The 15,228-nt window shown below is 46.2% G+C and overlaps 1 protein-coding gene across 1 annotated transcript in view; it reads left to right on the top strand.

Annotated features, from left to right (window-relative positions):
- LOC124620049 (E3 ubiquitin-protein ligase Ufd4) overlaps window positions 1-15,228 on the top strand; it is a 307,195-nt gene that overhangs the window by 85,949 nt on the left and 206,018 nt on the right. Inside the window, 1 exon segment of the mRNA XM_047146715.1 lies at window positions 10,950-11,091. Within this exon segment, the coding sequence (XP_047002671.1) occupies window positions 10,950-11,091 (142 nt within the window).

The raw sequence follows: 15,228 nt of genomic DNA on the forward strand, positions 1-15,228 counted from the left end.
TCCCCCTTGTCATTAACTGGTACCATGGTGGACAAAGGCTGTAGCAGTAGACGATCAGGACCGCCGATGGGCTCTGCAACGATTTAAATGACACTCCTCACAGACTAAACTTATTGCATTTAAGCGTCTCCGTGCAAAGGCTCACTACCTTAAACGGAATCAAAAGGAGTGCTGGGAGCACTATGTTTCCTCCCTGGGGACATATGCCTCTTCGTCCTTGGTTTGGTCTGAGTTCTGTAGCCTTCTGGGCCACCAGTGATAGCCAACTGCCCGAGTTCTTATCCTACAGAGAGATCTGTGTACTGATCCATTGGCCCTTTCAGAATTGGCATTATCTTCCAATCTTGCTACCTTTCTCATGCAGAAACAAGAAGTTAAAGAAACACCCGTCTGTTTCGACCCCACCGAGCAGAAATCTGTAATGAACCATTCACTGAATGGGAATTCTTACAGGCTCGGCAACATCTACTCACGGTCTTTCAGCCGAATTTGGCTCATGGGGTTACACCACCCTTGAGTCCAGGAAGAACCCAACATCTCTTGACAGCTACTGACTGATCAGCCTGCCCAGTGTACTTTGTAAGCTGCTCAAGAGAATGATTAGCTTAAGATTATATTGGGTTCTCGAATCTCGAGGTCTTTTGTCCCTGTATCAGTGTGGCTTCTGGAAAGGATGATCTGCTACTGACTATTAACTCAAATTGGAAACAGCAGTCTGACAGACTTGCTAAAAGTCAACGCCTTGTCGTGGTCTTCTTTGATCTACACAAGGCATACAACATGGCTTTGCGCCATCACGTTTTAATTAACCTCCATTACTGGGGCTTTTGTGGCCATCTTTCAGTTTTTATCTGCGAGTTTTTGTCCCACTAGTTCTTCCGGGTTTGAGTTGGCACTTAACTAAGCACCCCTTGGATCCAATAGAACAGTATCCCACAGAGTTTTCTGTTACGTGTCACAAACTTCCTCAAGGCCATCAATGTGCTTTTAACCTCTGTTGGGCCTCTGGTTACCCCGGCATTGTATGTCAATGATTTTTGCATCTGCTGCAGCTCCCACTGAGTAGTGTCTGCTGAACACTATCCGAAAGGCCTTTGCGTGAGAACTTTCCCATAGCTTCCAATTTTCTCCCTCCAAAACGTGGCTTCTGCATTTTTGCCATTGAACAAACCAGTGCCTAAATGTTATAGGGCAGTCCCATTTCTTGGGCCTCCTTTTTTATCAATAAAAAGCTGATGTGGCTGACCCAATTTGCTACCTGAAGACTCTCTGCATGAGAGCTCTTAATGTTCTCCATCTCCTGGTTCCACAAATCTTGGTGTGCAGACTGTGCTACTCTTCTCAATCTTTACTGTGCTCTGGTTTTGTCCAGACTGGATTATGGTTATCAGGCTTATGGCCCAGTGGATCCTTCCTGTCTGTGAAACTACATGAGCCTCTTCATTATTATGGAGTGCATCTGGCTGTCGGTGTTTTCAGCACTAGTCCTGTTGACAGCGACAGTCTCCTTGCACAAGTGGGGATTCCCCCTCTACACATACGATAGAGCCAACTCCTAGAGGTCTCTGTTGCTCCTATGATATTCAGTCATATTGTGCATTCCGTCCTAGAAGAGTTCCAGGGTGCTACCATCTTCTACACTGGCGGTTGTAAAATGATAGATAAGATGGGATACGCTTTTACGCCTCCCACTGACACGGAACACCATTTGGTGCTAGTATCATGTATTCTGTTCACAGCAGAGCTGGTAGCCTTTCACATGGCCCTCTGTTTTGATACTTGGGCCTCCCTCAACGTGTTTTAATATGTACCGACTCAATGAGGAGCCTGCAGGCTATAGAACGATGCTAATCTTGTCACCCTTTGGTCTCTGCTGTCCATGACCTTCTCTCTGCCCTTGGCCGTGAAATCTGCTTAGTTATCTTTCCTGGGCCCCAAGCCATGTGGCCCCCCCCCTGCGGGTTCGGGGGTAAGAATAGGCCCGCGGTATCCCTGCCTGTCGTACGAGGCGACTAAGAGGAGTCTCAACTGTTTCGGCCTTTAATGTGATGGTCCCCTAAGCGGTTTGACCACTCCATTTCTAAATTTTTCCGTTAGTGCATACCATTTGGGGAAGGACACCTTACGTGGTGCGTCTTACATCCATCTTGCCCTAAGATCTGGCACACCTGATTTTTCATGGAGTTGGACTTACATCGAGCTTCCGGCCACATCCACTGCAGTGTGTTCTGGGTGGCATACATTCCCTCCAATGTGCAGTTCCATCTTTGCCCTCATGATGTACATGGATATTTCGACACCCGACATCCAGCACGGTAGCCAGTCCGTTGTGGTGGGGTCGTCATGTACCCTCTTGGTGGTAGCCCCCTGACTACACAGGGATCGCACTGCTAATGTCTGAGCTGCTACCTCCCCACGTATGCCGAGGAGTAGCTGCTTATCCCTCTGGGGCATCGGGACTCCCGGCAAAGGCCATCCTGCCAGGTGGTCTTTGCTGCGGCTGGGTGGCGCCCGTGGGGAGAGCCCCTGGTCGGAGTGGGTGGCATCAGGGCGGATGACCCGCAATGAAGCGTGGTACATCGTCTCTCGCTGGTGGGCCTCCACCAGCAGTCTCTAAGCGATCGAGGTCTAACCTCAACGGGAAGAAATTTGATCAGAGATCGTTTCCCTCCCTGGCCACTCCATGGGAGGAATGCCTGGCAAAAGACAGCAGTGGGGAATATTCGCCCCGGTACCTCGTGTGTACGCAGGTTGATGGGGACTCGTTTATGTCGACCAAGCCCCAGTTTTTTGTGGAGCATTTAGAGGACAAGTTCGGGGAGGTGGAGGGCTTGTCCAAAATGTGCTCTGGTTCTGTGCTCATCAAAATGGCATCCTCTGCCCAGTCACGGATGTTGCTCAATTGTGACAAGTTGGGGGATGTTTCAATTAGCATCACGCCGCATAAGAGTCTCAACATGGTCCAGGGTATTATATTCCACAGGGATCTTCTTCTGCAGTCCGACGATGAATTACGCGCCAACCTCGAACGACGAGATGTTCACTTCGTCCGGCGCGTCCATCGGGGTCCGAGGGATAATCGGGTAGCCACCGGTGCCTTCATCTTGGCCTTGGAGGGTGATGTCTTACCCGAAAAGGTTAAGGTGATGGTTTACCGTTGTGATGTGAAGCCATATATCCCTCCTCCGATGCGGTGTTTTAAGTGCTGGAAGTTCGGGCACATGTCATCTCACTGTACTTCCAGCATCACCTGTCGAGATTGTGGCCATCCTTCCCATCCCGATACTCCCTGTGCCCCGCCTCCTATCTGTGTTAACTGCGGAGAACACCATTCCCCTTGCTCACCGGACTGTAGGATCTTCCAGAAGGAAAGGAAGATAATGGAATATAAGACTCTGGACCGCCTGACCTACACCGAGGCAAGGCGGAAATATGAGCGGCTCCATCCTGTGCCCATGACATCCACCTATGCCGCTGCTGCAACACCGGTACGATCCTCTCCCGTGTCGTCACGTACTGTTGCCTCTCAGCTATGTCAGAATGAACTGGCCCCCTTGGTTGTGGGGGGCACTTCCCCCTCTGTTGCTCCTGCTCCTTCTACTCAGGAGCAACAGCACCCCAACCATCGGGGACATTCGTTCCCCCTTCCCAGCTGGAGAAGCGTGATGCTTCTTCGGCTACTCTAGCCAGGAAGGGGTCCCTTGGGGCCCTCCCATCCCAGGCTTTGCCCAGTGCCAAAGCGGACACCCGCAAATTTTTGAAACAACAACCGGTCGCTGTTCATAGGGCTTCAGTCGTCGTCCGTCCCTGAGACTGACCCAGAGGGGCCCTTCCAGCCGGACCCTCCAAAGGCACAGTGTGCAAAGCAGTTGAAGAAAAAGGCTCCCAAGCATCCTGACGTTGCGGTGGCACCTGTCCCACCGCAACCTTCCAACTCTTGAGGATGAGGTGGAGATCCTGGCGTCTGCTGTGGACCTCGATATCGCCGGTCCCTCCGACGCTATGGAACGCACTAGCACAGGTGCTCAATCGGAGGCAGCAGGTGACCCAGTGGCGTAATCTGCCTTCCCAGTCCCGTCACGCCTTTCCCAGCCATGGACAACACCATCCTTCAGTGGAACTGCAGCGGTTTCTTCCACCATCTAGCTGTGCTCCGCCAACTTATCAGCCGTCATCCTTTCCTCTGCATAGCTCTGCAGGAAACTTGGTTTCCAGCAATGTGAACCCCCGCCCTCTGTGGCTATCGGGGTTGTTATAAGAACCGAGCAGCTTATGAAAGGGTGTCTGGTGGCGTCTGCATCTATGTCCTTAACTCTGTTCACAGCGCGTCTGTCCCTCTATAAACGGCTTTAGAGGCTGTCGCTGTTAGGGTGTGGACGCCGCAGGCTATTACCGTCTGCAGTCTTTACCTTCCACCGGTTGGTGATGTCGCGCTGCATGTCCTGGCTGCACTGATAGCCCAAATGCCGCCACCTTTCTTGTTACTGGGCGATTTCAATGCCCACAACACTCTATGGGGTGAGACTGTCTCCGATGACCGCGGTCGTGCCGTGGAGCATTTGTTGGCTCAGCTCGACCTTAGCCTCTTGAACACCGGTGCTCCCATGCATTTCAGTGTGGCCCATGGCTCGTTCTCGGCCATCGATCTCTCTCTTTGCAGCCCCGGACTTGTCCCATCCCTCCACTGGAGGGTGCATCCTGACCTGTGTGGTAGTGACCATTTTCCCATCTATTTGTCACTGCCCCAGTGTCATTCTTCTGGGCGCCTGCCCCGCTGGGCTCTCCACAGGGCTGACTGGCCGGCTTTTATTTCCGCTGCAACCATTGAGTCTCCCCCACATGGTGACACTGACGAGGTGGTCCGTATCTTAAACACGTCACTCATTTCGGCGGCCGAGGCTGCCATCCCCCGCTCTTCTGGACTCCCTCGGAGGAAGGCTGTACCCTGGTGGTCGCCGGAGATTGCTGAGGCTATTCGCGACCGTAGGCAGGCTCTCCAGCGTCATAGGCGGCACCCGTCTCTAGAGACCCTCATCGCCTTTAAGAGGCTCTGTGCCTTGGCCCGTCGTCTTATTGCACAACATAAGCAGGAGTGCTGGGAGAGGTATGTCTCATCCCTGGGCTCCTGTCTCCCCCTCGCTTGTGTGGTCCCGGATCCGGCGGATTTATGGATACCAGACCCCTGTGGGTGTCCCGGGGATCTCCTTGGACGGCGCTGTCTGCAAGGACGCTGCCGCCATTGCTGAACACCTTGCTGCGCACTTTGCTAAGAGCTCTGCGACTGCAACTTATCCCCCCCGCCTTTCGCTCTCTCAAGGAGCAAGCCGAGCAGACGCCGTTATCATTCCACACGCGTCGTTCTGAAAAATACAATGCTCCTTTCAGCGAGAGGGAATTCCTCGCTGCCCTCGCCGATTGCCCTGATACAGCACCAGGACCAGACTGCATCCACGCGCAGATGCTCAAGCATCTCTCCAGGGACTGCCAGAGACACATCCTCACCATCTTTAACCGCATTTGGAGCGAGGGCGTGTTCCCGTCGCAATGGCGAGAGGGTCTTATTGTCCCCATCTTGAAGCCCGGTGCGGACCCACTGGCGGTGGACAGCTATTGTCCCATTACCCTCACCAACGTTTTGTGCAAATTGCTCGAACGTATCGTGGGGGGCGTTTGTGTTGGGTCCTTGAGTCGCGCGGTCTCCTCGCTCCATCCCAGGGTGGCTTCCGTCGGGGCCGGTCTGCTGCGGACAATTTGGTGCGGCTGGAATCTGCCATCTGTACGGCCTTTGCCCGACGTCAGCATCTCTTTGCTGTATTTTTTGATCTGCGGAAGGCATATGACACCACATGGAGGCATCACATCCTTGCTACGTTGAATGAGTGGGGTCTTCGTGGTCGGCTCCCGGCTTTTCTTCAAACCTTTCTATTGCGCCGCTCTTTCCGGGTGCAAGTCGGTGCCACCTCTAGTTCATCTTATACAATGGAAAATGGGGTCCCGCAGGGCTCGGTGTTGAGCGTCTCCTTATTTCTAGTGGCCATTAATGGTCTGGCTGCAGCCGTGGGGTCGTCGGTGTCTCCTTCTTTGTATGCCGAAGACTTCTGCATCTCCTTTAGCTCCACGACTACGGGAGTCGCCGAACGCAGGCTGCAAGTAGCCATTCGCAAGGCAGCATCATGGGCTCTGACTCATGGTTTTCAGTTCTCTGCAGCCAAGACTCGAGTTATGCACTTCTGCAGGCGTTGGACGGTCCACCCTCATCCTGAACTTTACCTCGACGGCCATCTGCTTGAAGTGGTGGACACTTGCCGCTTCTTAGGACTCGCATGGGTTCCTCATATTACTCAGCTGAAGCAAAAGTGCTGGCGGCACCTCAACGCCCTCTGCTGCCTGAGCCACACATCTAGGGGTGCGGATCGCTGCACGCTGTTGCGATTGCACTAGCCCTTGTGCAGTCCAGGCTTGATTATGGGAGCCTGGCTTATGGGTCTACATCACCCTCAGTGTTGACGTTGTTAGACCCCATACACCACTGTGGGGTTCGGCTTGCAACTGGCGCTTTTCGTACGAGCCCAGTGGATAGTCTACTGGTGGAGGCCGGGGTTCCCCTGCTGCGGATTCGCCGCCATCGACTGCTCGCCGATTATGCTGTCCACGTGCATTGCTCGCCGGGCCATCCCAATCGTCGCCTGCTTTTCCCTGCCATGGTCCTCCATCTGCCCAAACGGCGACCTAGGTCTGGGCTTTCCATAGCTGTCCGCGTCCAGTCCCTGCTGTCGGAACTGGGGTCATTCCCTCTTCTGCCTCCCTTCAGAGTTCGTGCACCTACGCCTCCCTGGTGTTTGGCCCCGCCGTCCGTCCGTCTGGACTTGGCACAGGGACCCAAGGACTCGGTTCCGCCTGTGGCCCTCCGTCGCCGTTTTCTTGTGCTCCTCGCCTCATTTTCGGGCTGTGAGACTGTCTACACTGATGGTTTCTCTGGTTGATGGTCGCACTGCCTACGCTTTTGCTCATGCTGCCCATGTTGAACAGCGCTCCTTGCCGGCTGGCTGCAGTATTTTTACTGCAGAGCTGGTGGCCATATTGCGCGCTCTTGAGCATATGCGTTACTGCTCAGGCACGTCCATCGTCATCTGCAGTGACTCCCTGAGCAGCCTCCAAGCCATCGACCGCTGCTATACCTCTTCACCTCTGGTGTCCTCTATTCAGGAGTTTGTTTCCGCCATTACCCGTTCTGGTCGTTCGGTGGTCTTTGTTTGGACGCCAGGTCACGTTGGCATCCCGGGGAACGAACGTGTTGACAAGCTGGCCAAAGGGGCGATCGACACCCCAGCTTTGGAGATCGGCCTCCCGGCTCGTGATCAGCAGTTGGTGTTGCGCCGTAAGGTGTTTGAGATGTGAACTGCTGAGTGGCGTGGCATGACATCTCCGAATAAACTGTGGGCTGTTAAGGAGATGACCGGTGTGTGGCGGTCCTCCCTGCGGGCTTCTCGCAGGGACTCTGTCGTCCTGTGTCGGCTCCGCATCGGCCATACCTACCTGATGCACGGCCATCTTTTGCGTCAGGAGGATCCCCCCCTGTGTCGGTGTGGGTCCCGGCCGATGGTCGCCCACGTTCTGTTGGAGTGTTCCTGACTGCGCACCCTCCGGCAGTCTTTTAATCTCCTGGGCACTTTGCCTTTGGTTTTATGTGACGATGCCTCCATGGCTGACGACATTTTAAATTTTATCCGTGGTAGTCCTTTTTATGGTTCCATTTAGGGAGATCCTGCACCTTTCCCTTTCTGTGTCTCTCGTCCTCGAGTGTCTCATATTTGGTTGCAGATTTTAGTGTGTAGTCGGCCTTTTGTTCTCGTGGTCAGTCAACCAGTCTCCGGCCATCTTCTTTTCTTCTGTTTCTTTCTGTCTAGTGTTCATCTGTACTCTTCTTGTCTGTAGTGTTCGTTGCCGCATTTGTGTTCTTTCAGTGCCTGGGGGTGGGGAGTCTCCTACCCCTTGGGGTTTTACCTGCTTCGCACATTTATGTCTCGCCTGATTTTGGAATGGGGGACTGATGACCTTCGCTGTTTAGTCCCCCCTTAAACATCCCAACAACCACCACCACCAAGCCATGTGGGCATCCCAGGGAACGAACTGGCCAAGTGTTTGGCTAGAGAGACAGATAATTGCCCCCACCCCCACCTCCAGTCCCTTTCAGGATTCCACATGCAGATATGTGGATACACGTCAGATCTCTCTTTTGCCCAAAAGTGGAATGACATCTGGTGCGCTACTGCTCTCAGTAAAACTCCACACAATCATGGAGACTACTGCTGTTTGGCGCTCTTCCTTCCGCTCTTCTCGTAGGAGTCTAATGAGCGACCCACACAATGTGACTGTGGAGCCAGACTGACAGAATTCCATATATTGGTGTAATGTCCCCTTGTTTTGCCCCTTCATACTAAGTATAGCCTTGCAGATTCCTTGTTTTTAATATTAGCAGACGATGCACAGATGTTTGAACTGGTCCTCAGTTTCCTATGTGAAAATGTTTTTTTATTTTCAGTTATAAAGTGTTGTCTTAACAGAATCTTCCGTCAGTTCTTGGTATAACAACATTATAATAAATGAAAAGCACCAGTTTGCTTTTGTTCTACAATATTGCTTTTATTGTTAACCAGTTTTTGGCGTACAAGGCCATCTTTAGACCTTCACCCTTGAGGTCCCCGAAGAAAATCTTAGCAACCCTATGGAAACGACAAATGGTGAAGAGCCAGTCACACTTGTTTACGAGGTGTTTCTTTTTTAAAAAAAGGTGTGATGTGTGTTCTGTGTTAGCCATGATTTCTCTGTTAATGTAAATCATGCTCTTATTTACACTACCCACCCCTTTCAAAATCAATACAAACCTGCCCGTCTACATGACATCTCATAAAAGGTATAAAATATTCTATACAAAATAGAACATAATATGCTATAGTATCATCACTATTTAATTATTCGTCCAATATTGTATGTTCTGCTAACGTAATATTCACTCCCGTTCATTAAGGCAAATGTGCGTTAGGAAATATAAATTTGAACTCTGGACCGACTATGACGGTACTTGTGTCAAAGAATAATGCAGTTGTCCTAGGGCCAGCTCTGCGAGGACAGAAACCTCGTGTAGAGCAAAAAGGCAAAAGCTGGCTTGACTATGATACATTCTGCATGACAATAGTATTCCTGTGACTTAGGGAGATAAGAACTGACCAGGCACCTAATATATATTGTCCGAAGGCTGTGCCAAATGACTAAGATCGGAGACAACGTGTGCATTCTCTGCCTCATGGTGCAGCCGTGCAAAGTCGGGACATCTGACTGGAACAAGAAAATCTCTTACCAGGAGCAATTTTGAATGATGTAATAACAAATTCTCACTGGTAAGGTTTTAACCAGTACCTCTAAGTGTGGGAGGATAGAATAGTTTGAGTTTAGGGGAATTTGGTGCAGGAAAATTATTACACTCCACCCGTTAACTAAGAATGTTAACGTCCCTGGGGGATAGGTGACTCCCCGGATCCCATGGATCTGATATTAACTTCACTTGAGCAAGTGCATACCAATACTTCTTGTTAAATTTTGTTCGAAAGTCTCCGCACTTCAAAACAATCACCACTTCACTAGGTAACACAACTTCGTTTTGGATAAGCTTGAATTCTTTCCACATGTCATCTATAACCTTGCTAGCATCATTAAGTTTGGAAGAAGCAATACGTTACCCTTACAACACATCCTTCATTCCTGTAACCCTCTTATCTCAATCTTTCCCCACACCCTCTACCCAACAGTTTCCTCTTCTGTAAGCTAAGTGTTTTTCCTCTTTTGTGTGATCCTATTGAAGACTTGGTGCTTCTGTTGTTCACATCAGTTGGTTTGTTTTAAATGACCAAGGAGACACACAAAAAACAAAATTTAATGACCATGTTTGCATGTTCTGTGGCGAGGCACTGCAGGGCCATGTGAGAATCAGTCACTGCTATGGTGATATGTAGACACAATGAGAGGGGGGGGGGGGGGCATATCATCATGTGTTAGTTTTATTAATTTTTTATATTTTTTGTTGTTTTATTATAAAACTATTTCATTTTAGCTATTCGACTGGTAAATTATAAATTCTGGCTTTTACTTTATGTTAACATATCTTACAACTTGTAAGCCCAAATGAAGGAAAACACCTGTGTACTTTGCCTATGTGCAGTGAGCATGTAATCTTTGTATGTCTTAAGTGTACTTTAGTGTGAGACCTATGCAACAGCTGTTGTGTATTCCCAAGCTCACACTATACTTTGTGCGTCCATAATGCATATGTTGAGTGTGTTAGGACATGGAGTACATAAAATTCTAAAAACTATGATGTGCATCTATAGTAATGGTGATAGTGGTTTCAGTTTGATGATACTTACACCACCTGCATTCATAGGTCAGTGAATGTTGATGTTTTTGTGATGTGCAAGTGCAGACACTTGTGTGGGATAGTATGCCATCAACGAATTTTTTCTAAAGCAAGTTGCATTTTTTGTAGCGCATCTTAAGATTTCACTTTTTACTAATTTTAACTTTTAAGTGATTGGTCATACAGGAACACGCGGTGGTTCTGTTCTATACAATACTTGATAGTGATTGAACAGTGAAATTGTGCAGTCATACAGCCAGTAAAGAAAAGATGACTGCTGCATATGACATTAAATTATTTGAAATAATGATCTGAATATTAAGCTATTTGAACTGAACACTGCAGATAAAAAGAAGGCTCCTTATTGTAACATTTCATGGTTTCACTGCAGACTCTAAATATCTACAAATATTATCTGTTTAGTAAAATGACCTTAATCGTACCTGTTGAGCGTGTAGGGTTTCTTGGCAGTTTGCTCACAAATTTTGTTCAGAATACAATTTATATTAATAGCTCATTACATTACTTGTGCTTACAGGAAAGCCAGCCTGGGTCTCATCAAGAAGATGGTACATTACATCCAGCCAAGCCTGTTAGTTGAAGTGTGTAGCCCCGAGTCGCCAACATATAACTTTGGTACAATGTTGGTTGAAGTTATTGCAACAGTATTAGATAATGAGGTACGTATTTAAAATTTTACTAGCTTAGCGCTTCCTGCTTCGCTCATGTAGACTGCGTTCTCTACACAGAATTTTTTTATTTTACTTTTTTTAATCGAATTTTTTATGTTGTTCATAAATTGCAACACATTCTAAACATTTCACGCTATTTAAGGTCATAAAAGGATGGCCTTTGCTGAATGTACTTCTGACCAAAAAGAGATTCTCATCGGTGGAGTCTGATTTTTTGTTAATTGTGTCTTTTGCATTCTTGCAGTGGTATTTCCATAGAAACTTCATCCCCTGACAGGGAAGTAAAATATCAATTTCATAATTTACCTTTAATTTTTTTAACATAACAAAATATATTTTTTTAAATTTTCGTCCCTTATTTTACCCCATTAGTGGTTGAATTTCCAAAAATGCTAAAACACGTATTTTTAATTTTTGACTGAGAAATCGAGTGCCAATTTTTGTATTTGTAGCTTCAAAGTTGGCTTAATAGCAACATATTTTCAAAAAACCTTTCATACCCTATTTCACCCCCTTTGGAACGTAATTTTGAAAATCTGTTCTTAAACGAGGCTTGCAGTACAAGATCCACCCCCTCTCCACATTTGAAGTTTCTATCCTTAGTGATTTGGGCTGGTAGATGAAGAGTAAGTAAATGTGTGGCCTTATTCCACCCCCAGAAGCATTGAATTTCCAAAAAACGGTGAAACATGTATTTTTTTTCAGAATGAGATTTTCACTCTGCAGTGCTGTTATGAAAGTTCCTGGCAGAAGGTGGGAGACAAGGTACTGGCTGAAGTAGAGCTGTGAGGACGGGGTGTGAGTCGTGCTTGGGTAGCTCAGTTGGTAGAGCACTTGCCCGCGAAAGGCAAAGGTCCCGAGTTCAAGTCTCGGTCGGGCACACAGTTTTAATCTGCCAGGAAGTTTCATGTATTTTTTTGTTTCTAAGTAAGAAGCCAAATACTAATTGTCATAGGTATAGCTTTAAAAAAGCTTTCACAATGAAATATTTTCATAAAACATGTCACCCCCCCCCCCCTTCCCCCATTTCACTGCCTTAGGGATTGAGTATTTAAGAAAGAGAAAGGTGTGTTTTTCAATTTCTAACAGAGAAGCCAAATACAAATTTTCTTAGATTTACCTTAAAAATGCTTGCATAATGAAATATTTCCATAAAAACTTTCATCCCCATAGGGGTTCAATTTAAAAAAAATAGTGAAATGTAATTTTTTAGATTCTAACCAAGAAACGTAATTCACATTTTCATACATGTAGCCTTAAAAATTCTTTCAAAATGAAATATTTCATAATACGCACCCTCAGTGGTTAAATTTCCAAAAACACTGAAACACACATTTTTTTAAATTCCTAACCAAGGAGTCAAATACCAATTTTCATAATCTACGTTTAAAAATACTTAAATAGTTTCTTTAATAATGATTTGTTTAAAAATAATCCACTATTTTACCCCCATAGGGATAAAATTTCAAAAAATGTTGAAACATGTATTTCTTTATTTCTGACTGAGAACCCAAATACCGATTTTCGTAGGTCTATCTTCGAAATTGCCTCAATAGTGAAATGTTTTCAAAATACTTTTCAAAATACTATTTCACCCCCAGGAGTGGAATTTTGAAAAATCCTTTTTGAAATGGTGCATACAGTATAAGATCAACACCATCTGCAAATTTCAAGTTTCTGTCCTTAGTGGTCTGGGCTGCGCAATGATGTCCTTAATAATCGTCTCTCTGGAATTGTTTCATAAGACGCTTGTCTCACTGGATTCTGTGCATCCTATTTTGTCCACTGCCTGATTGCGGTTTAATTTATTGATTCTCCCAGAAAGACTGGGCAATCAAACTAAGGCTTATTAAACGATATTATGTTTGATTTTTGTGTGTTCCATTGGAAATCATGACCTGTGTTTATTATGTTTTTCCCTTCACTCTACCCTATGTGTGCGTGAATGTGACTGAATGAGTGTTTTCACGTGTGGTTTCGGGTTTCTTCTGTGGGGGGCCGCTGAGTTGGTTGTCGTCTGCTAGGAGCAGGTGATGTTTGCTGCTCGTTTGGAGGGTAGCACAGGATGACCAACTTAGGATCCCAGTACCTGGTCAGAGAGGTTTACCCCTGTTAGTCTGAGGTTGGTGGTGGAAGCCTACCCGTCTGGTAGATTTCGTTGAACCGTTAGTTAGGTGAAGCTCGGTGGAGAAAGGACACTCTGCAGCTAGCGGTTGGTGAGTATAGTTCGCAGGTCCCAGAGGTGGTATCTGCTGACAGGAAGTAAGTTGAATTAGAACTTCCTTATGTTAAACTCATGGAATATTTAAGTACTTCAGCTTAACTGAAGCGTGTGTAGTTACGTATTTTTGGAATGTGGCATAATGATTTTATTAAAATAGTTGGCGATGATGGTGGTTTGAAATTAAAAGTGTGGAAGTTGCTTTGTTCCTTTTGGACATCACGGTGTGGAATTTCTAGCAGGGAATATGTTTAGGAAAAGCTAGTCAGTATAACTTCAGGTGAATGTGAGAATAATAGTGTTTTCGAGCGAGTGTGACTTTTTATTGTTCTTATTTTCTATTCTCTCTTTGTGTTCGTCTTGTACCTCGTGTGTGGTAACCTATGATCCTTCTGGTCTACTACGGCACTGCAGTAGGTTTTCATATTACCAGTTTAATTGCTTCGTGTGTATAATGTCAGTAAAATATCAGTTTTTCGTGCGCATAGAGCAAATGTTTGTAACGGTTTGTTTCTGAATGGACCACGTGTAAGTTGAAACAATTTGGGGGGGGGGGGGGGGGGGTTTCTCCCTGGCTGAGTTAATTTTATTTTGTGGTGGCAAAATCATTCTGGTATTGCACCATTAAAATTTCTTAAATTTGTGCTTGGCTTAATGTCTAATTTCTGAACAGTTAACTCGTGATCAAGTTTACCATGTGCTGAAGTTCAGCCGTTCGTAAGCGGCAGGCATGGATTCCGCATTGTGTATCTAGTATACAACCCTTGCGAACGGATAAACCTCTTTCCAAGCTAGTGCATGAGCATAATGGTGATAGGTATCTCTCTGAACTATTTCTGTTGGGGGTATGATTGAATTACTGTGTTCCACTTCTCTTTTGTGTGCTTTTTAATTGCACTATTCTACCATTTTTGACGAACTGTTTAGTTAAATTTTCTATCCAGGCACCAGTCTTTTGTATTCATAGGATGTGCATCAAATTCAGTCATGAAATAAATGTGCTAAGTAAAAGATAAATTCAGCGTCCTTTATCTTTTCGTTGGTGCCACTTTTCAAATTAATATTCTGTTCCCTGATTTTTTTAAAGTTAATCTGCTTGCTTGTGATGAACAAAAATGGGAGTTAAAATCAAAGTGAATGGCATACTGTCTCAAAGTTAAGGAATTCACATGTAATTAAACAAGCTCATTGATGTACGACATACAATGCTGTTCATCTTGTTAGTTTCTTTGAAAAAAATTGCATTCTTATAATTAAATTCTTATTTAAATTAAACTGGTAATTTCCAGTTTGGTCTTTTGTTAATTGTTAGGAAGGGCTTGGGCTGGTGGCGACCCTGTAATTTTTAAATTTATACTTGTGCTTGTGAGGTGGCTTATCCAGAAATCACGCACAAGGGTTACATCTCCATTATTCTTGGTGCGTAACGTATGTTGAGCCTTGGCTAGGATCCGTTTACAGTTCTACACACATACTTTACAGTTGAATAGCTGAACTCTTCAGAATTCTTTGTTGTTGGCACTGGTAGGAGGAACTCAGATGATTGAAAAAGTAAAACTAAAGTTTAGGTGTGGTTTTCAGCATCATTAAATACATGGTGTTTCAAACAATTAATCAGATTTAACAGGACTTTATCTTCTACTTGAACGAAGATAGAAGCTTGAGGTGAATTTTAACTTAGACACAGGGCTACAAAGTTCTTATTTTACAGCTAGTGCCATTGCATTTGACATGCATGCACATACAACCTTGGAGTACATTTTTCGTTTACCTTTCTCAAAAGTTCAGTATGCCCTCTACAAAAACGGACATCCAGACAATAGTCATACTCATCCCATACTTTTGTGAGCACATCTAGACGTACTGCATACACCACTGTTGCTGCTTGGCACCAAAATTCATTC

Source organism: Schistocerca americana, chromosome 6 (assembly GCF_021461395.2).
Source record: "Schistocerca americana isolate TAMUIC-IGC-003095 chromosome 6, iqSchAmer2.1, whole genome shotgun sequence".
NCBI lineage: Eukaryota > Metazoa > Arthropoda > Insecta > Orthoptera > Acrididae > Schistocerca > Schistocerca americana.